This window comes from Crocodylus siamensis, chromosome 11, assembly GCF_052110815.1.
Source record: "Crocodylus siamensis isolate JL-2025a chromosome 11, ASM5211081v1, whole genome shotgun sequence".
Classification (NCBI taxonomy): domain Eukaryota; kingdom Metazoa; phylum Chordata; order Crocodylia; family Crocodylidae; genus Crocodylus; species Crocodylus siamensis.
Window position 1 is genome coordinate 3,034,563 of NC_143405.1, and position 26,254 is coordinate 3,060,816.

At 40.2% G+C, this 26,254-nt stretch overlaps 1 protein-coding gene across 8 annotated transcripts in view; it reads left to right on the top strand.

Annotated features, from left to right (window-relative positions):
- The window catches only part of TTLL11 (tubulin tyrosine ligase like 11), a 117,674-nt gene that overhangs the window by 22,285 nt on the left and 69,135 nt on the right, over positions 1 to 26,254 (top strand). For 5 of the 8 annotated variants that reach the window (XM_090022923.1, XM_090022921.1, XM_090022919.1 and 2 more), the window contains 5 exons: positions 5,710 to 5,806; positions 7,613 to 7,746; positions 20,819 to 21,394; positions 23,436 to 23,531; positions 24,086 to 24,204. In XM_090022923.1, the coding sequence (XP_089879049.1) occupies positions 7,615 to 7,746; positions 20,819 to 21,394; positions 23,436 to 23,531; positions 24,086 to 24,204 (923 nt within the window). In that variant the 5' untranslated portion in view covers positions 5,710 to 5,806; positions 7,613 to 7,614. The remainder of the gene's footprint in view (positions 1 to 5,709; positions 5,807 to 7,612; positions 7,747 to 20,818; positions 21,395 to 23,435; positions 23,532 to 24,085; positions 24,205 to 26,254) is intronic. The other 3 variants (XM_090022926.1, XM_090022925.1, XM_090022924.1) reach the window with 1 other exon arrangement.

A 26,254-nucleotide genomic window follows, 5' to 3' on the forward strand; every position in this document is an offset into this window, starting at 1 on the left:
CTCTTGTACTCTGTCCTCTGTTAGAGGATTTTGTCTGCACTTCTGTAAAGAACACAGAGCCCTGTTTTAAGCAGCTTTCCAATTGACCTCTTGCTCAATGCTGGAAGCCTGCTCGGAGCACAGAATTGGGCCAGTTTAACTGGATGCGATATTGCAATCAGCCAGCTAAGCTACTGCAATTTTGCACATGGATGTCCACTTTCCTATTGTTTAACATACGTAAGAGTGTCACCATGCAAAATTGCATTGGGTTAGTCAAACTGTTGCAATGTCACATCTTTAGGTAAGGTGGGGGAGCTTATATGGATGGGCTAGCCTTGATGGATCTTCGTCTGCATGACCTTCTTGCTGCCTCTGGTTGGAAGCACAAAGGAACGTATGAAAAGAGGACTAGATACTTGTCTGGATGAGGTGGAGGTTTTTACTGTTAAGAAATTTAAACCCTGTTATGGTTGCATCTTCTAGTGAGGAAGTGTGTTGAAGCTTTTTCTCCTGTGGGTTTCCATCAATGTGATTGTGCTCATCTAGACACGCTCAGTTCTTCCTTGATTCTCCAGTAACCTTAGGAGAAGAAGCTTCTCTGTCATTTACTATGAGTTGCCTTTTTTGGGGGCTGTCACCTATCCCAGCACTGCGCTTCTGGGAATAAAGCAAATAAACTCTGTAACAACGCTTGGTGAGACTGGTAACCCAGATTGCACGCTGCAGTGATATAACGGATCCCAAGCCACGATAATCAGAAGAATAATGGCTGAAGAACCAAATGTCAGAGCCCATATTAGTGAGATGTTTCCCAAGGGCACAGGTAACCTAGCACCTCTTTGCTTCTTTAAAATTGTGGGCCTGTTGTGTGTGGCTGTGAATGGTCGAGAAGGAGTGCTGTTGAGTTCTGGAAAGGCCGTAGTGGCATGACCAACGGGAATACAGATCTGTGACTAATGCTAGAGTCCTTTGAGCCTGTTCAAAATGTCTCCAACAGTAACATTAACAACAAGCCTAATTTTGTTTTTATTTTGACTGTAAAAGATAAAAATCAGACATTTTCTGAAGTTCTTGTGCTGTGTGTCCATACAGCTCCACTCTCTCTCCTCCTTCCTGTCACATAAATCAATAAAAGCAATCTACGAAAGAAATAGAAAATGTGATTAGACTGTGATATTGGGCAAATTTCACCCCTTGGGGAGCTGCATGGAAGTCGTTGGAGTTGCATTAAGGATCAGGTTGCCGTCTTGTGCATTCTCATGTTGCATGTAGGAAAGCTGCATTTCCTCCTTTTGCACTTAATTAGAACTAATTGTATCTGGGGCAAGCTGATTTGTCATGATGTAGGAAAGAGTCAGCTGAATGTCAGTATAGTCGGTGTTTTTGTATCTTCTTTTTTGCTGCTGTCCAAATACAGATATGAGGACTTGAGCCAGTTCTGCTGTGCTAGGCTATGCTTAAAGTTGCAGCTAATTTTCACTGTGAGGTTGTCTTTCAGCTCTAACACTAACTTCTCTCAAAACAAATCGCCACATGATCAGTCAAATTTCACAACACAAAGTGGCTTTATCATTCCAGCTCCATTAATAAAATAGTCTTGGGCTTCAACACAGTGTGATGGGAATTCCAAAACTCTAATGTATCGTGGAGCTGTAGATCTTTAAAACGAGCTGTTAAGATTTTTACTAAATGCTATATATCAAGAGCAATCAGTATGCATTCAATGGCATATTTTCACTTTGGAGCAAGTAATGGATTACTATTCAATTCTGGTGAGTATTGCAAATAGGATGGGATGGTAGAGAGTGATTATATGGCAGCAGGGAACGAGGCAGATCTTTCACTGTTAATTTCTAGTAATTTTTTTTCCTCAAAGATGCATACAAGTTTTATACTAGAAAGATATTTTTTGGGGGTGTACATTAGGGATAGTAGAGGATGACTGGTTGAAATGCTTTCAACCTCTCTTATCAATTTGATTAATTATTACTTTTTAAATGATTTGGGAATAATTTTACCCTTCAGTGGATTCCAAAAGATCATTATGTTTTATGTCATCCAGGAATGTGATGTAACGATAAGATAAATATGGGCAAATTGGTTGTTTGAAATTCTGTAGGGAAAGAGCTTTTCTTGTAACTGAATGTACAATACCAGTGTGATCTGTGAGAGACCAACTTATTGTTTTTGCCACATATGGTAGTTATCAGCAGGGATCCTGGTTCTCTCCTATTTAAAAAAATCCCCAATTTTCAGATTTAAAAAAGTAACCCCAAATCCACATTTTTCTGTGATTTAAAATGAAACGCCACTAATAGATATAGATATACGTAGTGATGTTTCATTTTAATCCTGGAAAATTTGGGATTAAAATGAAATGCCGCTGTATATAGATATATCTATAGAGACATATATTGATATATTAGTGACATTTCATTTTAAATACAGAAAATGTGGGTTTGGGGTTACTTTTTTAAATCTGAAAATTGGGGATTTTTTTTTTTTTTTTTAAATAGCAGAGAGCCAGGATCTCTGATCATCAGGGAAGAGACTGTCTGCTAGTTTTTATCTGTGATTGACAATCAGTTTGGTTAAAGTTGGTTTTATTTATAGAGGCAAATTCATTAACTGACCAGAGAGAACAATACCAGAGTGGAGAATGCTGCTAAGATCAATACATCAAGAAGTTGCAAAAGAAAAATGGGTAATGGGAAGGTTCACTTTTTATTATCAGATGCAGCAAATGCAAACAATGTTACTTAACTTCAGTTTTAGTCTAAATTCTTGTATTGACTGTAATAGCTACATCGTGGATGTTGTGCAGGGGTGGGGCTAGCAAAACACGTAGCAGAATTATTGCAGACCAGTGAAGTCATCTTAATGTCATTAGAGTGGGCTATTTGGTGTAGGCTTTGTCTACACAGTAAACTGACTGTGTGATGTCCTTAAGCAGGCTGTGCCTTGATGTGCAGGCTGTTTCCTAAATCAGAAGCAGTGTAGGCATATGTCTATGGCATCACACATGAGCTGCTCTCCTGGGTGTAGAAATGTGCCTTTTGACATAGGAAGCAGCCTGGTTGGAACAGCATTGCGTGCTTGAGTGCTGCTCTGGAGCACAGTCCGTTCATGGTGTAGGCATGGCCTTAGTGGGTCAGATTCTTGAAATAAATCTGATATGCCAAATGAAATAGCAGGTATAAATTAAGCCTCTGCCCTTGAGTTTGTTCATCTTTCTATAAATCAGTCCATCTAGACACAAACACTTGATCAGCAGGAAAAAAGAAGCCACGGATGTCTGAGAGAACATATCCAAGCATTGAATATTTGTTTGTCTAACTATTCAGTAAAGGCAGGGAGGCATAGAAATAATTTGAAATTTTATGGTAGGAAATGCTGACTAGAAGCCAAGAACATTTAACTTGTCCTGTATCATGATGGAACTGACTGATGTGATCCGTGAAACAGTTTCATTTATTGCCTTCCAATCAAGGAGAAGAAATAGGGCAGTTTGACTGTGATTGATAAAGTTTGTCAAAACTGTGAAAACACATCTGTTCACTCAATGTCCTCTCTTGTGGTTTTGTTCAGGTAAAGATCTCTTTATTTAGACTTGGGAGGCATATAAGAGATGTCTTGAAGAGTTGAGATTAATTAAGGACAGGCTTGAAGTTGTTTTGAACTGAAAAACCCAGACTGGCTCCTCTGTGCCTGTTGCATGTCCTTGGCACAGGAGCAGAAGAAGAGGCAATAGTGACTTCAGGTCACTTCTGTGGCTCCTAATTCTGTGAGCTGGTGGTGAGCCCCAGAGCAGTGTTTGGTTTCACACGGAGTAAATCTGGGGCTGCTTTCTCTTCCACCAGCCAACTGTAGGTATAGTGCCTTAGTTGTCTCCTTTCCTCCATTCCTTGGTGTTAGGAGCTGGGATTGGATAGCAGAGGAGATGATAAAGTGGCTTCATTGCCCAGTGTACAGGGGCTCCTGAAGGGATTAGTTTAAGCCAGGTTTGTATCTGTTTTGTCCTGCTAGGCTAGGCCCAAAATTTGACCCGTTGCTTATTTATATTCTCATAGAAAATTTAGGTGCACACCTTGAAGAAGATGCACTTCATTCAGAAGCGCAGGGGTGTCCTTCCTGCTCTTGGTGAAACCCAGTTGTTGAGTTGCTTAATTACTCCCTTGATTTGCCAAGAATACTGACTTCCCTTTCCCGTGTGAACTGTTGAGTACCTTTCTGATGTAAAATGGCTGCGGTGTTCCAGCCCGGAGGTGCTTACACTTCATCTGTTGTGAAATGATTTCTGTGCAATGTTTGTAAAGTGCTTTGATAGCCTATGCAGATGAAAGGTGCTATATAAATGCAAATTTCATTCACTTCATTTCAATTTCATTTAATAAATAAATAAATTGCTCAAGTTTTTAGTGGGAAGGGCAATCTGAGACCCATCACTGAATCTATATTCTCGGATATACCTGTGGAGAAAGGGGTTAAGGCCACTGATTGTCTTTCAGAGCCTAACGGAATTAATTTTCACACATACTAAAAACACTTTTTTTCTTTGCAGACAGAATAATAATGAAACGAGTCAAGAATTCTCTAGCTCTGTTTATGTTGTGCATGTCACCCCTATAAATTAGGAAAAGGAGAAAATATGCAGTCCTAAATTAGCGTTTTAATTAATTTTCAAAGCTATTTACTGAATAAACTGAAATTTTAATTAAAGTTGCAAATAAAGGAACCAGTTTACTTGAAAAGTTTATGAAGTTTTTTTTCCTTTTGCCTAAAAGCGTTCGGTGCTAATAAGGATTTCTTTCAAAGAGTGAAATTAAACTTAACAGTAAACAATGAGAAATTGTTGCGGAATATAAGAGATTACTAAGGCCTTCATTTGCTGTAAAGTTTCCTTTTAATAGTTAAATTGTTAAAGGAAGTGCAAGTGGAGAATACTAAAATGTCACAGGATAGCATCTGAAAACTGGAAGCAAAATCATAGCACATTTTGTTTTTTGCAATGATTTCATCTTATAATATACTCCTGCCATAATACAACCTACTCTTGTGAATTTGTTACAATACTTAGTCAGTCATGGGGAAAAATGAAAATTTTGAATGGGTAAGAAATACTGTGTGGCCCTTTTTACTTCCCCCACCACAACAGCAGCCCTAAGACAGGTCTTTAAAAAATACTGCATGCATTTTATCTAAACAATATATTTACTTCACTTACTATATATGAGGGAGTGAAATGTTGAGGATCGCCTTGCCCTTTTTGATAGGAGGAATTGGATGGAATGGAGAAGCCTTACCCTGTTTTGATCCCTTGCTTAACTTTTTGAATGACCTAGCTTTTGATAATGAGCACCAGCATTGCAGAGTAGATAATGATGGAAGAATTACTTTCTCACAAGAAAAGGGCTTCTTAAGTGTGCCTAATGCTGTAGGGATAATTACGCTTCTCCCCAAGTGAGAGAGATTTAGTAAACTTATGATTGGTCAATTTGCAAGATTCTCCTCTTAACTTCAGTTAAATTTTTTCCATTTTTGTAAAGAGACCATTAACTTCTGGAAGCGATGAACAATAATGGATTTTTTGTTTCTTCTTTATACTCCAAGCTAAAACTCAGTCTGTTTGCTGTTAACAAAGCTAATGAATTATCATGAATTATATGTGGCACGTGGTTTGTATAGCTAATCCCTCTTTTTAACATGCCTGTTGTATCTTTTTTCCAGTGTCCATTTGGTCGGCGCTTACCTTGTGATATCTATTGGCATGGAGTATCATTTCACGATAATGAGATATTCTCAGGTCAAGTCAACAAGTTTCCAGGTAATTGTCCTTGCGTTATTATAAACAGGTGATTTTAAAAGGTGATCATTTAACTGTTTATGTGTACCACAAATGACACAGGCAGCCTCCGTGTGTGGCATGCAGCAGGTTGGGCAGGGAGCTGAAAGAAGAGTAGTGGATCAGGGAGAGGAAGGGGATTGGAGTGGCATTCGGGGTGGGTCCAGAGCTAAGAGTCTTCATTAATCAGAAATGATGACAAAAGCCAGTAGGGAAATACGGATCGCCCGTATTACATGAGAACCAGCTCCAAGGGCTTTTTATACCTGGACTCCAATGTCCAACTAACTGATGTCCAGATCAAAAAAAAAAAAAAAAAGAAGCATCAGATCAAATCCTGTCCCAAAGAAGGGAATGGCACAACTCATTGCTATCACCAGGACTAGGATTTGCCCCATTGTACTAGATTCTTGATGTTTGGCAAGCCATATATTGGGAAAGGTTCTTAAATTGTGGATCATACCTTATAAATCAATAATAACTACATCTCTTCCTAATATGTGGTATGACTGCCAGAATGGATCAAGGTTTTAAGCAGACACTAAGGCTGCTTGAAGAGTGGAGTAGTAGATGTATGCATACATTAATTAAAAAAAAGCGAACATTAGATTATGATGAAAATGAAATAGAGAAACAATTCTTGTGCATTCGGTAACATCAATACAAATGTTGCCTCTGTGGGTTCTTTGGCTTTTGTTTTGCTTTTTTATGGTGGAAACAGTCAATTTTATATTGAACTCTGGTCTGTTTCTGGGAAGAGCACAGTTCCTTAGATGGATTTTTTAATATTGAAGAGTTCATGTCAGCTCTCATTTTATTATGACTATTCTACTTTTTTAAGCCCCCTTATTTCTCATTTAATCCCAGTCTAGATCCCACTAAATAAGAGCTAAGAGCTTAGGGTATTGACTTATCTAAGCCCTTCACTTCAGATTTATTGCAGCGGTTAGTATGCTGAGTGAGAAACTCCAGATAAAGAACTTTATGCTCCACTGACACTGACTTTTTCCTGCTTGTGGACAATGCACTTACAGCTTGTAAAGTGCTGTAGTTTTCTGGCTGTTTAAATCTCTTGCCATGTGCAGTATCTACCTGAGCTGTAGCCTGTGTTCATGTGGTAAGCAAGAAGAATGAACTGATCAGCGAGGTTAGAGAGATACGGAAGTCCTTCCATAATGCATTGTAACTCCCACGAATGTTAACAGGGCCCAGTCCTGTGACCTTTTCAGCACTTTGTGCAATTTTCTTGTCACTTGTAACTTCCAATTATTTTCTTCCATGGGAGTCTAAGGCAATTGGAAGGATGAGGCGATTGGACAAAATAGACTTCAAAGCTGCTTATATAAAAGGAAACATTTTTATCTCTAACATAATTGTTGCAGTGATGGTAAATAATTAGAGATAATCCCAGTGTCTGGATCAAGTGTTGTCTCCTGTTTCTGGCATGTCAGCAAAATAAGGTAAAAATTCCTGGCTGAAGCAGTATGTTAATCATTGTTTGCACAAGAATATTCCTTCCTTTATTTCCTGTGGCAGTTTGGACAGCTAGCTTACAGCTTCCCCAAACATACAGCAGTGAGTGCAATGCAAATAAATCCCCAAGGAAAACTTGACCAAGGAAAATCTTCCATTACCATGACTAACTAAAAATGTGCAGCTTATATTGAAAACAATCCCCATGCTTAAATGTATGGTGAGTAACAGCATACCAGGTTGCTTTACTGTGCAGAGCAAGACCTAAGTGAATAGTTTTCAGTGCTTCCAAGCACCGTATTTTATTTTCCCCAGGTATGACAGAAATGGTGCGTAAAATTACCCTGAGCCGGGCAGTGCGAACAATGCAGGATCTGTTTCCTGAAGAGTACAACTTCTATCCCCGTTCCTGGATTCTGCCAGAAGAGTTTCCCCTCTTTGTTGCTGAGGTATATGACTTTTCATCATGCTCTCTGAACAAAGTTGCCAGTAGGCTATTGTGGCCTTGTCATTCTTTATTACCTTTTGCTTTCATTTATCTGTTAGATTATTTTTAAAAAATGGTGACGTTGATTCTGGGGAATATATCTTTTTCCATTCGTCTCAGATCAGGCAGTCTCGGTGAGTTGCCTTTGCTATGCTGTAGAAATAATAGCCAAAATACTACATCTCCCCCTTGACAACAAACGTCGTGTTTGAAATTAAAGCCAGCAGAAATGCAAGCCCCTTTTTCCTATGTATTTTGTTGGGCTAAGAACGAAAGTGTACCAGGAGGTCTGTGGCATGTGACATCTCACCAACTTCATTATCACTGAAGTCTTTTTAGTTCATCCATGTTGTTGTATATGAATCCTTCAAAGCTGAGTTTCTTAACCTGTATATTTTATATCATATATTCATGTCTTCCTGCATGTGGAATGACTGCCTGAGTGACCTGCCAGACTGTTCTTTTTTAAATATTCCAAATTTAATAAAACTCATTTTCATAAAACCCCAAATGAATTAAATTAGAAGTTGTGTAGCAGTTTCTGGTTCTGTTATAAAATACTGTATACATTTATTTTAACTCTACACTGGGTAACCTAGACATCCTTGCATTCTGGAGTATCCTCCACTTGGAAAAGTGAGTGGAAAAAGGTACAGATTTTATTAGAGCTCTACAGTGTGTATGTCACTTTAATACAATAACCTCATTGGCAGTAGAGAGAAACCAGAGGTCACCACCTAATACATATTCCTCAGACGTTTGGGATGATTTGACTGAAACTATATTAATGACTGTGAAACTAAACAAATTTTGTACAGTATCTTCAGCTTTGTTACTTTAGATACAAGATAGCTTAGTAAAAACGGGTATAGACTGCAGTCAAATTGAGGATTCTAAGAGCTGAGCAAAGAGAGCTTCGGGCTAGACTTCCAGCGTGCTGCACTGTGCTTCCAGCTGTGATTCCTGTGGGAATTCTGCTGATTTTGAGTTATAATGCAGTGATTTAAAAAAAAAAAATCTTTTTAGGGGGAGCAGCACTGCAAATGTCTCTTAGCACAGTTCAGTTTATAAGAGCAATGTCCATGCTGTCAGCAGGTGGCACTGTACAAAAACAAATAACACAATAAGCTCTCATTGGAGTGATGAGGATTTTTGGTTTCCATTCCAAGAACAGCAGATGTCCAATAACACATTCCTCGGAGTTTCCTTTGCATATGTTCTTCCATCTGTATTTGAGAAAAGTATAGTTCTTGTTATCAAACATTATATTTTTATGCCGTAAGAGTTTATGTTCTACTTAAAAACACAAGCGCACAGAATTGAATAAAACTCTGCCATTATGTAGGTCTTTGGGATGAGATTGGGGGTCCTAGTCACTCAGCTGTTCCAAGAGGAGTTCTCTAAGCTTTGCTTATTTAACTGTTGTATTTAAAAAAATAAAGTCTGCTGGAGATTGAAGTCTTATTCCTATCTATTAGCAGGTACGGCACAATATATTCAGTGTCTGCATTGTAGGCAGCTTTGGAGACTGGTGTGGGGAAGGTTGTATAGGTGGAGCTGTACTTACAGCCTGTATAAACTCACCTGAGATGGCTTATGCTAACTCCAGTGCTAGCACCAGTGAAGATGTGGTGGCATGGAATTCACCCAGGATTTCAGGCAGACTTGTACAACCCATCCTTCAATGACTTCACTGATATCAGTAGCTTGGGAGTGCCTTGTCTATATATGTTATAATTACAACTCCTAGTTGCAGAGTGAACATGTCCTAGGAATGAGAGGTCAACTCGTTGCCATTCATATTAAATTTAGTAGTGAAGGAACTTGTGCCAAAGAGCTAGACTGAGACCCTGGGTGAGATGCTGCTTGTCTCTATTTTAATAGATAACCTAAAGATGAAATCTGTGAACTGTTTGGTGACGTTGCTCCTCCTTGCTGAGTTACTATGCGCTGCCAAAATAAAATTACCTCTAGTATGTCTTAATACTTATCCAGTTCTACAAACAAGAGGTTGTCTATCTGTCTATCCCTGAACCAGCCAAGGGCTGCCAACTTTTTTCCATTCTCTCTTCCCTCAACTCAATTCCTACTTAGTGTAGAAATTTGTTTTTCAACACCCTGTTTTAAAAACAATCAATGAGAGAGCTACCATCTTGCTAACTTGATGTACATGGGTCCATGGCTAGGAAATATAAGCAACATTGTGATTGCACACGCATCATTTATGTGAAACCAAACTAGAGGCAGATATTTCTGACAATAGTTTTAATATTTACTTTATTCTATCAGTATATATTCAGCTTTCTCAAAATAATATAGCTGCCCAGTATGATATGTAATTTCTCAGATGGCAACCACCCCAAGGATGAAGTGCCATTCTGTTTGTTCCCGTATAGCTAGGTCTATAGGCTTTTGTCTTGAAGCTACATAGAGGTTTAGAACTTCATTTTCATATTTATTTCAAATGGTGCTATCTTTCACAGACTTTGTACCTTGAAAAGTCTTGTTTAGGTATTTTAAATGGGTAATGCTACTTTCATTCACAGAACTCCTTTGTAAGGTTTTCACAGTTTATAAGTCTCTCAGAAGTTTTTGCCATAAATCTTTCATATGTGATTGCTGCTGTACCTCAAAACGTGGACTGCCAGTATCTCAAAGTATCAGAAAATGAGGAACAGATAAAGAAATCTTTTGGGGATTATGCTAAAAACTATTGCCAAGTACTAAGAAATAATCTGTTCAAACCACAGAGCCAATGGTAAATTCTCTTTTTAATAGGAATGTTGTATTCAAAAGTTTGTAGGCTGGGATTCAAACCAGGACCTTGATTACTTTCCTGCTGTCTTGTACTGCCTCTGAGCATGATGAATAGGCAGAGTTTGATTAATTTTAATAAGAACCTAATTTAAACATTCCAATTTTTCAGGCAGAGCTTAATTTTGGTGGTTTAATCTGTTCTTTTGCTGTTAGAGACCTCATATATTTATGGGCATGAATGTTATAGTCTCTGTACATTCAAATCTAACTGCATAATTTTAAGTTTCTTTCCAAATCATCCAGTAAAGATAAAATATACATCCATGTATTTTTGTCAAAACCTGTATAAATGTGGCTTCTCAACTTATAGATAATGGTGTCCACAAATTTGTGTATGCAGCTTTTTCCTGGAGATGTCCAACTACAATTGAACGAGAATATCAAATATTGTAGCCCTTTTATGCTCTCTCTCTTAAAATATTGGATACCCTTTCAGTTTTTGAGACTCTTTCATTTTATGGGCTGGTACAGATCTATAGTAGTTACTTTCCAAAGGTAACCTAATTTCATTTCTGTAGTGCACCTGTGTCCTTTCTTAAATCATTTTTATTTTGCATCAACTTCGTAGGACTCTGCATTCTGAAGGGGCTTGAGGTATGTACAGATACCACTAAGACTCTGAGTCAAGGTACTTTACTGCATTAGTCAAATAGAAGATGTTACGATCAGTCAGGACAAAGCTGCTGCCACACAGTCTCTTTCCCAAATAACCTGGAATACAATTTACAATGTGGTTGGAACATAATGCCCAGCTTTATACTTACTTCTTTAAATAAAAAAAGTTATAACAGTCGGTTTGGTTTCTGGGAATTTTGGAGTAACACATTATAATGTTTTGTCATGTTCTCACCTGTTCTGGTTTGCTTTTGTAAGCAGTGTCACGAGGGTGACATTTTATTTGCACTTTTGCTCAAGAGAACATGGCTGGTATTTATATCAGAGCAAATCAGCTCTTGAATGAGCATTAGTACAGAATGAAAGCTGTCTGGCCGTGTTTCATATTGTAACCTTGCCAAAGATAGAGTCAAAGACGCAGTATCCAAATTTGCCTGTTACCTTGTTTGGAGTCTAAAGCTGTTAACTAACCTTTGGGTTAGTTGCTTGAATTGTAAACCGGGTCTTGTTCCTGCCGATACCCCCCCACCCCTCACACACACTCTCTCTCCTTACTAAAAGACCAATCACTGTGTCAGTATAGTGCTTCAGGCTCTGGTTAGTCTTAAGTACTCTGCTCTTCCCAGTGTTTTGACCCTGAGGCTAATATGTTTTTTAACACCATTTACTTCAACCACACTAGGTAGAAAACTCTGCTAAAATTGTATTACATTGTTTTTCGGACATAATGCATAAATCTTCTAATGGTGTGGGGGCTGACCAAAAATACCCGTGTACTTTATGCTGTGTGTTTATGGTAGTTTTGGAGAAGCCCTTCAGGCATTTCCTTCAGGACCAGAAATCTGCTTTCTTGAGGCCAGTCAGTCTGGTGAAAGACCAGGTAGTTTGTTCCCAGATTGGATCCCTGATTTCAAGATTTATTTTTTTCTTTGGTTGGCACATGTTGGTACCAAGGGACTGGAAGGCCAAATAAGAGAGTGCAGGGCGGAAAGTAAGGCTTTGAAGCATGCCTGGAAATGTGGTAGAATGCTTTACTGGATTTGAAAGACAAATGGCTGAGAGCATGTATAAACCCCAACATCTGTCAGCTTCAGTAGGCTTGGCAGCATGTCCATGTTGGTAGAAAAATGATGTCCTTTCCAGGGCAAGTGAATGGATTATGGAAGGAGTTAATGGGATTGTTGGCTGCAACTGAACTCCAACTAGCTTCAAGCATCAAGGACAACAAAAAGTCCTTTTTCAGATATGTGGGGAGCCAGAGGAAAAGCAAGGGCAACGTTGGACCCCTGCTAAACCAGATGGGGCAACTGACAACTGACGCCCAGGAAAAAGCCAACCTATTAAATAGGTACTTTGCGTCAGTCTTTCATCAGTCCCATGGGACGCCCATGCCTGCTATGGGACAGGGAGATCTGGGACCCCCTACCCTCCATAAATGCTGACCTCGTGAAGGAACACCTTGAGAAGCTGGATACCTTCAAGTCAGCCGGCCCTGACAACCTGCACCCCAGGGTACTCAAGGAGCTGGCGAGCGTCATAGCCCAGCCCCTGGCACGGGTCTTTGAAAACTCCTGGCGCTCTGGTGTAGTGCCCGAAGACTGGAAGAAGGCCAATGTGGTGCCGATCTTCAAGAAAGGGAGGAGAGTGGATCCGGCTAACTACAGGCCCATTAGCCTGACTTCTATCCTGGGGAAGATCTTGGAAAAGTTTATTAAGGAGGCCATCCTTGATGGACTGGCCCAGGCTAACATCCTAAGGGATAGCCAGCACGGGTTTGTTGCGGGTAGGTCTTGTTTGACCAATCTCATTTCCTTCTGTGACCAGGTGACCTATGACCTGGACAAGGGAGAAGGGATTGATGTCATATATCTTGACTTCAGAAAAGCTTTTGATCTGGTATCCCATGATCACCTCTTGGCCAAACTGGCCAGTTGTGGCCTTTGCTCCACCACGATCCGCTGGCTGGGAAATTGGCTCCGTGGTCGGACCCAGAGGGTTGTAATCGATGTCAGTCACTCATAGTGGTGCCCTGTGACCAGGGGGTCCCTCAAGGCTCTGTCCTTGGACCCATACTGTTCAACATTTTCATTAATGATGTGGACATTGGAGTCAGGAGCGGACTGGCCAAGTTCGTCGATGACACCAAACTTTGGGGCAAAGCATCCACGCCAGAAGATAGGCGGGTGATCCAGGCTGACCTGGACAGGCTCAGCAAATGGGCAGACGAGAACCTGATGGTGTTTAACACCGAAAAATGCAAGGTTCTCCACCTTGGGAGGAAAAACCTGCGGCATCCTTATAGGCTCGGCAGTGCTACGTTGGATAGCACTACAGAAGAAAGAGACTTGGGGGTCATCATTGACCACAAGATGAACATGAGCCTGCAATGCGATGCTGCGGCTAGTAAAGCAACCAAAACGCTGGCTTCCATCCATAGGTGCTTCTCGAGCAAATCCCGGGACGTCATTCTCCCCTTGTACTCGGCCTTGGTGAGGCCGCAGCTGGAGTACTGCGTCCAGTTTTGGGCTCCACAATTCAAAAAGGATGTGGAGAAGCTTGAGAGAGTCCAGAGGAGAGCCACGCGCATGATCAGAGGTCAGGAAAACAGATCTTACGATGACAGGCTGAGAGCCACGGGACTCTTTAGCCTGGAAAAGCGCAGGCTCAGGGGTGATCTGATGGCCACCTATAAGTTTATCAGGGGTGACCACCAGGATCTGGGGGAACGTCTGTTCACCAGAGCGCCCCAAGGGATGACGAGGTCGAACGGTCACAAACTCCTGCAAGACCGTTTCAGGCTGGACATAAGGAAGAATTTCTTTACTGTCCGAGCCCCCAAGGTCTGGAACAGTCTGCCAGCGGAGGTGGTTCAAGCACCTACATTGAACACCTTCAAGAGTAAATTGGATGCTTATCTTGCTGGGATCCTCTGACCCCAGCTGACTTCCTGCCCTTTGGGCAGGGGGCTGGACTCGATGATCTCCCGAGGTCCCTTCCAGCCCTGATGTCTATGAAATCTATGAAATCTTTAATAACGCAATAAACCAAATTACTGTATTTGGCTGTGAGTTAGTACTTGTAGCAAAAGTGCTAAGTTGAGTCCTTGGACCTGGTTTTCCAGACTAGAGGAACTAGTCTGACTATGTGGGTAGGATTATTTTCTCATTCTAAAGTCTGTCCCCTGCTATTTTTTTTTCAGTCACCAAATTTTCATATTATCCAAAAAGTTTTTTTTTTAAAAGAAGGCAGAAATGGTTTAGGTGGTTGACTGTGTTACATCTCTTCTCAGACAAAATGGGTTGAAATGTGATTCATCTGCCTGTCTAGGTGGACTGCTCATGTTTTCATTGGCTAGGGAAATAACCGATTGCCTGTTTGATTTTGGAGCATGTCAGAGAGAAGCTCTTTGCTTTAGCTCTGAAACTAGCAGGTTTGGAGCACCTGGCTTAATGGTGCTACAATTCCCTGGCCTGTCTGCAGTAAGCAGGTGCTTTGTTCTGAACTTGAACAGCAGTTGAAGTGATTGTTAAAATACAGTATTGCAAAGCAGGTTGCCATTGAAGTTGTCCCCAGAAAGTACTATCCTCCTTCAGCAGAAAGCTGCTGCAGCTGAACAGAAAGAGCCTGAGGCAGGAGTAACAGAAATGGGGAATGGGAGGCATATTGTCCCTGTGCTTCTAATGCAGCAAAACCCTTTGTTCACTGCCCTAGTAAGCCATGATTTGCACTGCGTGTGTGTCTAGGAACATAGCAGGGCATCAATGTGAAGGCTTATCAAATATCCCTTTCCTAACGTTAACTTTGTCCAGGGTGAATTAGAAAGTTGGTGTCTCCTACAGAAACCTTTTTTGTGGTTTGGGGGGTAAAACCATCAGTGGCCAAATCTTGCTTTCCTTACTCATGCAACAAGTCCCATTTAATCTTATTGATTTGACCCTATACTAAAGTGTATGGAAGAATATCTGATGCTGTCTTGTGCCTTGAAGTGACCTGTCATTCCATTAATATTATCAGTTGTCCACGTGCAAATCCTAACTCTAAATAATTACATTTTAATTCACAGTACAGCAAATGGGAAGGTTGAATGGTGGGGGACTCCCAGTACAGGAAAACCCTCATTACACTCTGGAAATCTCACAGGTGGGATAATAGCATGGACCAGCATAGATGGATTTTCTAATGCAGCCATTAGAAAGCAATAGTCACCCCTGAGAATCCCAGCGGTCTTCGTGGAAGTCTGTGTTCCTCGTGGTCTAGTTTTTCTCCACCTGGCAGTATCAGGACTGATTGTGGCAATCCATTGATTTGGCTGGTCCCTCAGAGTACAAACTATCAAGGAAAAACAATTTCCCACACTACTTTTGTGAACTTGTGTAAAGCAATAGCAACAGCTACTCCCTGCTTATTGCTAGATGATTTTAGAGAGGTGTAGCCATGGCAATTTACTACTTTTGCTTCAATTTCAATTGTGTGAGTTCAGAGTGTGTCCCAAATGTCAATGGGTTTTCAGTCCCGTGCTGGGCGGTGCGTTCGTTTTTGGCCAGAGAAAAGTGGTTTCAGACTCTTATGCGTGGAGAATACTGTGGCCAGCTGCAGGACGTCCTGGACTTTCCTGGCTGGCCCTCCTTGTTTAGGCTCCTGTGGCTGAATTTCTCAGCTTCGTCTCTCAGCAGTCATTCTCTTTTCACGGGAACTGGCATTTTAGACTTCTTTTCTGAAAAGTGCAGCATATGCCCAAGCATGTTTGTTATTTTTCCCTCCCAAGTAAAATATGTGTGACTGTAATGTTCTTGAAGGTTGCTGGATTTATAGTCTCGGAGACGGTAGTACTGTAGCCATAGTACTAATACAGCACTGAGAAGAGCTGTACAAAGTTTTGTTCTACTTTGAGCTGGATGTAAAGGGTGACATGATGGCTCATTCTTTGTTGCCTGTTCAGTTCTTGGTCTCACTTCTAAGACTACCAACAAGGTTGCCAGTGGACGCCAAACTTATTTTTTGCCATTCCTGACGTGTATGTTAACAACTGGCCTGCTAAGGGCACTTTCCAGTCACCAACAAGCTTCACATGGCAACAGCTTTTGAGCACTGGTGGTCGCGTCTGCATGAGACGCTAAAAGCCCAGCAAACTAATTCTGCTGCACGTTAGTGCATCATGGTGAAAGCCATGCTAATACTTAGTAGAATCAGGCTACTGTGCATTGGCGTCATGTAAAAAGCACACGCTGGCGCTACTGCGCAGGAGTGCCAATTACAGCTCATGAATGCATGTGTAGACATGCCCAGTGATGCTACTTTTGAACGGACTGCACATGTGTTCAAGACTCCCAAGGCATCCAGTCCCCCAAGATGGCTTGACTTATCTTTGGCAAACTTAATAACTTTGAGGCATGTCAACTTTAGTAACTTAAAAATATGCCTATGTTTTTTCCTTCCCTTGCAAAGTGGTGTAAAGCACATCATATTTTATGATTTACTTTTATTCTGGATTGTTCTGAATTTTTCCTGATCCTCTGCTCAGAATATTCTCTGTCCTTATTGAGGCTTCTTAGTAAAAACTCAAACTATAGAGACTTATTACTTGTGTACAAACAAGTCAGACTTCGGTAGTAGCAGTTATTCATGTAACATGAGGGATCCATATATCCAGCAGATACTGTCAGGTGCTCACAATGACCCAGTTACTACTTTTTTTTTCTTCTCTTTTTTTGTTGGTCCTACCTCTCAGAAATAAAGTTGAAGCTTGTGAGACTTTACTTTGTTTCTTGGGAATGTTATAATGTAAGCAATTTAGATGGGGTGATTGTTCTCTTCTCTGACGTAGAAAATAATTATATTGTCTTTGAAAGTGTTGATAGAAGATATGCAGCCTACAAATGTGCAGATTTGTGCCCAGAGATTAGTGTCCTGTTAAATTCTGATTCACTGTGTCCAATTGGGAATGATGTTAGCCTCCCAACACTTCTTGCTAAATGAATGTATCAATTAACAAGTGGTGTTCAAAGGCTAAGTAACCCTATTACAATAATTATATTTGGTCCTGCCAAGTATTAATGCAGTTCTTTCCAAGTGGAATGATCTAATTTTCTTACAGATAAGATAACTGATTCTTTAGGGAATTAAAGCTGGCCAGATCTATCTATCTGTCTGTCTGCCTATCTCTTCTCATGTCAATATGTAAAAATCACTAATGGGCCTGGTAGAAACTTCAGATTCAAGTACCTTCAAATTTTGAGGGCCAGCTGGATCCCATTCAGAATTTTGCAACTCCCATTTGTTTCTCATTCCTGATGTTTTATGCTTGTATGTGAATAGGCATGTCTGCAATTCTTACCTGTTCCATTTATCATTTTGAGTTTAAAGCCGAGTTTGGAAATCGGTAAGGCTCTGGGTGCTTGCAGACGTTGATAGGCCACAGGTGGAGATTTGGGTGGAACTGCTTCCTCTTTTTACTGTGAGGGTCTAGGATCCAGCACTTAAGCCATTGTGCCAAGGAAATGGCCGTGTCACAGGGTACTGGGGAAACAAGGACCACAAGTAATAAAGGCTCACACTGCAAAAATGTGTTGTGGCGTAGACAAAAGGGCATCTGCTCCACTGTAAGGAGTACGCAAAGCTGCCACTGGGTTCTTAAGCAATGCTCTTGGCACATGTTAGGCAGAGGACTTGCTTTCAGCAGCAGCAGCCTCCTTTCTGGGAAGGCATGGAGAGCTGCAGTGTCAAAATGGATTGGTGTTTGAAGTATCAGCTTTTTAAGGGAGACCTTATTTTCTTGTTATACTTTTCTTCCCTAACCTTGCTACCTTGGTGACTTGCTGCTTCATGCTGGCTTATTGAGAGATGCCATGTGACAGGATAGAAAATTTTTTATCTAATACTTTCCTTTCTAGTAAGGGCATCTCCATTTTAACCATCAGGATAATCAATTTAATTGTCAAGATGCATTTTTGCAATGAAAAATTGTGGAATATATACAGTCCTTTCCTGGAGGCAATCCATTATCACCCATTAACAGTGAAAAGCACTTGACATAATTCTTAAGAAATCCACACCATGCAGATGCAAATTAGAAGCATTTATCTTGCGATACAAAGTTATCTGTGGAAGAATTAGCATTTATTCTGTGTAGCTATTTCTTTAAGCACTTTTCCCATTTTTAAATTTGTATTTGTTGCTTGTTGTTTGTTTCAAATAACCACCATTGTTTACAATCATCCACTAGGGGGCAACGCGCATCATACCGAACATGTACAATAAAGGAGAAATTGGGGAAGTAAATTGAAAATCTAAGAGCTGTGCTAACTGGGGAAAGATACAAGGCTAGGCATGTAATGCATTTGAGATTCAACCAAAGGTTCTGATACAGTATTAAATACCATCAGACTCCAGACTTTCTTTCCTCACCTTGCTTATTTCACACTATGTATGCTCAGAGAAAACATATGAATTGTAATCTGCTAGCAACAGATTTCCTTAATGTGGAGCAAAACCACTGCCAGCAGTTGCCGAAATGAGTGGAAAGAATTTTTTCTTTGTTCATGTTGATCAGAAGACTAGTAGTGAATACCAGGCTGTAACGTACCTTTGGTGTAATTTCCAGGAAGTAATCAGCTCCAAATGGAAGAACAGAGGCGACTGGTCACGGGAGATGCACATGGTATAGTCTGTTCAATGGAAGAAAATATAGGTTTTGGTGATGTATTTTACTGTTAGTGTCTCCTAGTTTATGTGGTATCGTCTGTCTGGTAACAAATCACTCATTGGTGGAAAACGTACTCTCAGGTATCTCAGGAAGGAGTGATAGTGGGAAGGCTTAAGTCACTGTGTGCATAACACTCCCTATGCCTGGAGAAGGGTGTCTGTGCCCAAAAGCTTGCAAAGAACAATTTTTCCAACTACTTAGTTGGTCTAATAAAATAAATCACATTTACCCAAAGAACCTTATAACCCTATGAATGTGCTGTAAAGTCCATGCCGCATAACTGATGGTACTGAGTCTTGGTAGCCTGCAGAGGAAGTGAAGTTGTGGCAGCAGAAAATGCTTGCGGACCTGATATGTGCTTGGCAGGTGATGAAGAAGATGGAGGTTTCCTATAATCATGAAGAAAAGATAGAGATAAAGGGACACACCTCTTGATGCAGAAGCCTATGTTCCACTCTCCATGACACTGAAGCATTGCACAAGAGAGATCACTATCTGTCCTCAGTGAGTAGAGGGTCCTTCCTGTGCCAGCCCTCCTTGCAAATTAGGAGTTTGCCCATCTTTCTTACCCTCAACATTATGCTGAGGGTATGCTTTCAGAGTCCCAGTTTTTAAAGCTGTGTCTTTTTCAAATGTTGAAGAACTGAGCTCCATTTCAGGAAAATAAGTTATGATACCAGTCTCACTGCTGCTGTACCCAGGCTATGCGGTATTAAAAACCCGAATGAGTATCAGAGTTATTGTCTGATGGGAAGAATGGGGCAGATGCATCTCATATTGTTTAAAGATTTCTGCCAACTTAGGCAGTCGCTTTTGCATCTGTTGTGCTTATTTCATGTTTTGAAGATTTTTTTTCTTTGTTACCATTATAGCAATTCACTAGATTTACAGATCTGTGTTGTGCCTCAGCTAGCTTTGGAAACACAGCTTAAGAAAAGGCCATTTATGTTAATGTTTTTCAAGTCTGGAAATGAACTGACTTCCTTGTGCAGTGCTTACAAGCAAAAGAACTGGAGTTACTTTCATTAGGGCTGGAAACGTTCTTTCATCCTTAATACCACATTGCTGTTGCTAGGGAAGGTAAGCACTTGGCAAAAAAGTCTAGTGCATGTCTTCTGATTAAAACATTGGTTTCCACAAGTCTTTTTGAATAAAGGCACAACACGGACTTGTGTTTTACACATTAACTTTATGGTTGGGATCTGGAGAAGTGTTGGGAAGAGACTTCTTTCATGCCATTGTGGAATGATCTGACAATCGGACTGGAAGACATTCTGGGCTCTTGCTAGTGGGAGTGTTGGATTACAGTGGATGCACAGTGTCTTCAGGATGACAGAGGATGTAACCCCGCCCCCAGAGGATGTAACCTGGTGTAACCCAATTTGAATAAAAATCTGCCAGGCAGCTACCCTGTCTTCCTTTCTCTTAGTATCGTTTGTCTACAAGGCTGCTTGTTCAGGTTTCATGAGCCTTTCCTCCTGAGTAAGTATCAGATGCTGCACAAAAGCCTAGTCTCCAAACTAGATCTATATTAGTGAGTCATGTGCCGCAATAGCAATCCTCATTAATAAGAAGTGTTTCAAACACAAGCGTCACACTGTGCTGGAGGGAGGTTTCTGGGATCCTGTATACAACAAGGTTTTCTCTATCTCAGTAACTCCCCATTCACCTTATTCATCTGGTCTTGTGGATTTATCACCATAAGTATCTACCACTCTTACCTGCATTATACTTACCTCTCTTTGCTGTCTATGTGTAGTTTTTGCATAGGCTGCTTGTAAGTAGGATTTCTTTTGAGATGTCACAGCACTGAAGTTTTTCTTTCTGCAATAACCAAAGAATTCTTTCCCTGTATTTCATGGCCCTTATTAACATAATTATCTTCTTCCTTCCTTTGTAGGTTCGCATGATGAAAGAAAGTGACCCAGCTTGGAAGCCCGCGTTCATTGTGAAACCTGATGGAGGATGTCAAGGGGATGGAATCTACCTCATTAAAGATCCCAGTGACATTAGATTGGCTGGAAACCTACAGAGCAGGCCAGCTGTTGTCCAGGAATACATCTGTAAACCACTGCTGATTGATAAGCTGAAATTTGATATCCGTCTCTATGTGTTACTGAAATCTTTAGAACCTTTAGAAATTTACATAGCCAAAGACGGACTCTCTAGATTTTGTACAGAGCCCTATCAAGAACCTACCCTCAAAAATTTGCACCAGGTATTTATGCACTTAACAAACTATTCACTGAATATTCACAGTGGGAACTTCATCCATTCAGACAGTGTAAACACTGGCAGCAAAAGGACTTTTTCAAGCATCCTCTACAGATTGTCTTCCAGAGGGGTTGACATCAAGAAAGTGTGGTCAGATATCATTTCACTGGTGATTAAAACGATTGTTGCACTGACTCCAGAACTGAAAGTTTATTACCAGTCTGATATACCAACAGGAAAACCTGGGCCAACTTGCTTCCAGGTAGGTTAGGAATTTTGATTTGGATGGTGCATTCCCATGAGAGTGCATCACTTTCTTTGCTGGTTTCCTTTCTATAATGAAATTGGCGTTCAGTTATTTTTACACATGGATTAATTTTCTGTATGTTAAGTTCTTTTCATTAAAGCTTTCTTGTCATTCTGTTGTTGATTACTAGTGGGGAGAATAGCTTTATGCTGAACAGTGCCCCTTAATCATTCACAATCTAGAGTGTCACTAGAGGCATCTTTACTTCTACTCTGAAACAGTTGCCCTGAGTGCTTCTGTGGGTTTTCAATCACTTGTAGCTGTGTTTGCTTCACTAGGAAACTTCCAGGTGGTTGTGCTGAGCAGATTCAACGCAGCACTGATACTGCTAATTTCAAATCTTGTGTATCAAAGATGCTTCAACTTCATGGTGATGATTATAGTATGTATATTTAGATAGAAGCATTCTGAAGGTCACTGATGACCAAAGGTATGTGCTGGAAGGAAGGGCCTAACATTTATTCAGCACATTTCCTAGTGCTATTCTCTGGTTTCTTCCTACCAGATTTTAGGATCTGGGTGACCATCTGTATTGTGCACACGAAAGACTAACACTGGTTATTGCCACTCCCAGAAGTTAGGTGGTCTGTTACACTATGGTTTCTAACCCATTTGTTTAAGTGCTTTTATGTCTACTCTGAACATCTCATTAAGTTAGGGAAAATGTCCTCCCTCTGCTTGGGATTTTTGCTGTTGTTTTTTTAAGAGAAAAGGAAGAAAATTGATTTGCATGAAATGTCCAACATCACAAGTGACCTTCCAGAACTGTAATTTGGGCAGGTCTTGCCAGAAAAATAGGTACAGGCTATGATTATATTAGCAAACTCTATCATTACAGTGAGAATAACCACTGAAGCAGCAATTTACCAATTAGTGTCTATGTCTACAATAAAATGCTTTGCTGATAAATACATCTCAGACTTTTTTTTTTCCTTCCCCACAGCAAGGAGCCACTAAACAGCAACAAATATGTATCCTAGTCACACATAATAACTAGATGAATCCAGTGGTTTCCTCTGTAGAAGAGTAGTGGGTTTTCATACATGCTCATGGTCTCTTGCAGTTTGTTAATAGCCTTCAAAAGGCAGCATTCAAGGAGCCATGTGCCATGCAAATCATTGTGTTTGCTGAAAAAGTATTGTCATGGGCAAAACAAAGAGATATTGTGAAAATACAGGCAGTTTAATTTCCTTTCCCTTCTCCCCCACTCCCATCAGCTGCATAGGAGTGGCAGGTGTGTGTTGCTGAATAATCTGGTGAACTGGAGACAGTGGTAGTCTCTTACCCTCCTTTCCACAGTCAGTATTCTGAACAAGATCTGCTAAAACACCAGGTTGCATCAACCAGTTAAGGGCAAGCAGGTGGTGTGTCCAGCGCGATTCTTTCAAAGGGGGACCCTCTGTTTCAGAGGTCAACTTGAAACTATTTGTTATGCCCAGAGGATGCTTAGATGGCTCAGCAAGGCCAGATGGCCATACCAAAGAAACCCTTGAAGAAATCAGGGCCCTGTCATGGGAGGTGCTATATAGATATGTTAAGAGAGTCCCTATTTTAAAGAGATTATTATCTAAGTATCTAAGTAGACAAAAAGTGTAAGAGATGGGTGAGGATATGAGGCATAGATCAGGTCAAACAGGAAGTCTGGGGCAGAGCCAAGAAATGAACCCAGGTCTTTGTCTTAAGGAAAGAATGATAGGAATGAGTATTTCACCATTAAGTGTGGCAGCCTGCCTACAAGTAGTTTAAAGTTGTTTATTAAGACTTTGTGTGGGACTGGGGTTTTGGCCTGCCTCTTCTGCAGATGCACCACCTCAAGTGTGGGGGTGAAAAACAAAGAATTTAGGTAACCTTCCTGGACTGTCCTGTGCCATCAATCAGGTAGGAGAGCGGTCCTTTTGGATGGATACAGCATCTACATAGAGCATAGCTGGAAGCAGAGTTCTCTAAAAAGCACTGGAGAGAGTGAAAGTAATGTTGTATTGTTTGTTATGCACAGATTTTAGGGTTTGACATTCTCCTAATGAAAAACTTGAAGCCTATGTTACTTGAAGTAAATGCAAACCCCAGCATGAGAATAGAACATGAACAAGAGGTAAGATCTTTCAGCTTGACAGTGACTTTGGAATATAATTTTTTAAGTTTGGCTTTTTGGTGGTTTTTTTGTTTTTTGGGGTTTTTTTGTTTTGTTTTAAAAGATGAAAGCTGTCTGCTAATATGAAACTGGTAAGGTTCTTTGTAATTCTTTGCTTTACAGTTACTGCTAATCTTATACTCTTGAAACATGACTTAGCGAAATTGTGAAAGCTCTCCATCTCTGTCGTAAATATATTTATTCAACATCCCTTGCAGTTGAATTAATTATATTTAGGGGAATGCTAACCATTTCTTCTTTTGTTTTTGTACCTAATATAAATGGTAAAAGTGGTGGCTATGATCTTTTTCTCCTCCCATCTTTTTTTTTTTTTTAGGGGGCTTGACTAAACTTGTCATGTCATCTTGAATGTGTTAAAAGATCATTTTTATTGAAGTATTCTGTCGTGTCACTGTATATTTAAAACCTAAGGGCTATGATTAAGACTTCAGCAGCTTTATAATAAATAAGCAGCAGTTCTGCACTGAACACTTGTATCCTTTTGCAAATTAAAGCTTTCTCCAGGGGTGTTTGAAAATGTTCCAAGCCCTGTTGATGAGGAAGTGAAAGTAGCTGTGATCAGAGATACTCTTCGTCTAATGGATCCATACAAAAAGAAGAAAAAAGATAACCTGTAAGTATTTGGACTTCCTTTTCATTTTTTCACCATGATCTAAACCATAATCCTAATAATGAAACAAATCTTTGGGGTTTTACAACCTCTCTTTTAAACTTTTTCAGTCTTTAGCAAAGTAGTAAAATGTGGTGTAGGAGGTACAGATCTAATTAAGTCTCCAAGGCTGCTTTTTTACACTTACTGTGGTAGTATTTGATGATTTTGTTATTTTAATAACTTGAACTGATATTCGAGCAAATAATCTACTAAGCCACGCTTGTTATTTTATAAATTTGGTTCCCAGGCATCATCTCTGATTCAGAGTCTTGAGACATAGGTTTGCATATTCATTTGTTTTTGAGTCGCGTGGTATGCTGATAAATGACTCGCCATATCTGAGCTGAAATATGTGAAAATTTTATGTAAAATTGCTCCTTTGTTCTAATTAATGGATACAGGGTTTTTAAGAACAGCTTACTGTATTCATTGGTCAGTAAGTAGAATACAAGCCTTGCAATGAACTAAAACAAGGGGGGCGCATCTACACATTACTGTACGGTGCCATTGCTACAATGCAATGCTTTAGTGCATGGTGCAGTATGGGCAGTTACATGATTAGCATGCCGCTATGGCAATGTAGCTAGTGATCACATGGAGACCCACATGATCACTATGTTGCTGTAGCACACTGTACGGCAACGTAGCACATCGCTACATCTCCATGGGGTGGCGACATAGAGGCATGCCCAGGGTGTCTTTCTGAAATGAGTTGCATTCCATACAAACATAGTAGGTGTCACTGGGTATTTATCTTCACTATGTTGTGTTATATGAGCATCACTGAAATGCTACCACTGCTTCTGCAGTTAGGTTGACAGTCAACCACAGGGAGGGGAGGAGAAATGGGTCATGGGATCCTGAGTGTGTATGCAGCCATCACTTCAGGAGGCCTCGTATTTTGGCTGGCCTTGGCATAGAATGAGGTAGGAGATTCCTTGTCAGTATAAAGAGACTCTTCTTTGCTTTTTCCAGCTGTATATAATAGTCTGCCCTCAAGATACCATATAATAGTTTCTCTTCACTATTTTAAAGTAAGAACTTGCCTGGTAATGGGATTTTGTATTGGAGCAAAAGTGATGCAGCTTGCACAGAAGTGTTTGTGGTGGGGCAAGATTAAGAGGGGAGCACAGTAATGCTTTCTGTTTCAGTGAAACCCTCATTTTAAGCAATTCCTCAGATTCATGTAAGAGGGAATGGTTTTTCACTTTTTTCACTTGCCTGTAGGCTCGTTTCTACTTTACAATATCTGCCTTGTCCTCTTCATGTCACTTAGCAGGAACTTAAACATGCAATTCATATTCTATGATGATTTCAAGGACAGTTTCACTATCCTGGTATTGAAAGAAATAGCAGAAAAAGTAGAATTGATATGAAGGTACCTTTTGTACAGCTGGTAAACTCATAATATTTGACTTTCCAAGGAGCCATGTGATTTTGAGGAAGCCTTTCTTTAAAGTATAGTGTTTTTATGCTCATTTGTTGCTGTGCTCAGTAGTCATGCTGACATCATGAAGCAATCTTTCTCTGGTTTTGGCTATATTGAATGTTAACCCTTAATATTAAGTATATTTCAGGACTCTGGGCTGAAAAATAGATCTTGTTCTTTATGTAGCCAGCTGTATCTTCTTTTGTTTAATCACTGGTTATTCCAAGCATTTTATAAATATATTTAAGTATGGGATAAGAGATGAAACGTACAGTTACAAATAACTCAGTCAGTGGAGAACTGCAATATGTGCTTCGGATGTTTGCCCAAATGAGAAATCTTTTTACAGCACATTTTGACTGCAAAATAATTTATAACAGGATTATCCTGTGATGAGATAAACTATTGTCTCTTCACAGCATGAATTTATCATTTCTGAGGATAATCTGGTTACAAATGATGTTGTTACTGGGTATCTAGGTATCCTCGCCCCAAGACATTTACATTCATTGCTTCCCAGAGAGATTTTTTTCATATCTGATCTGTGTTCATAGCATGTTTAACTTTTCATCTTGATGAATA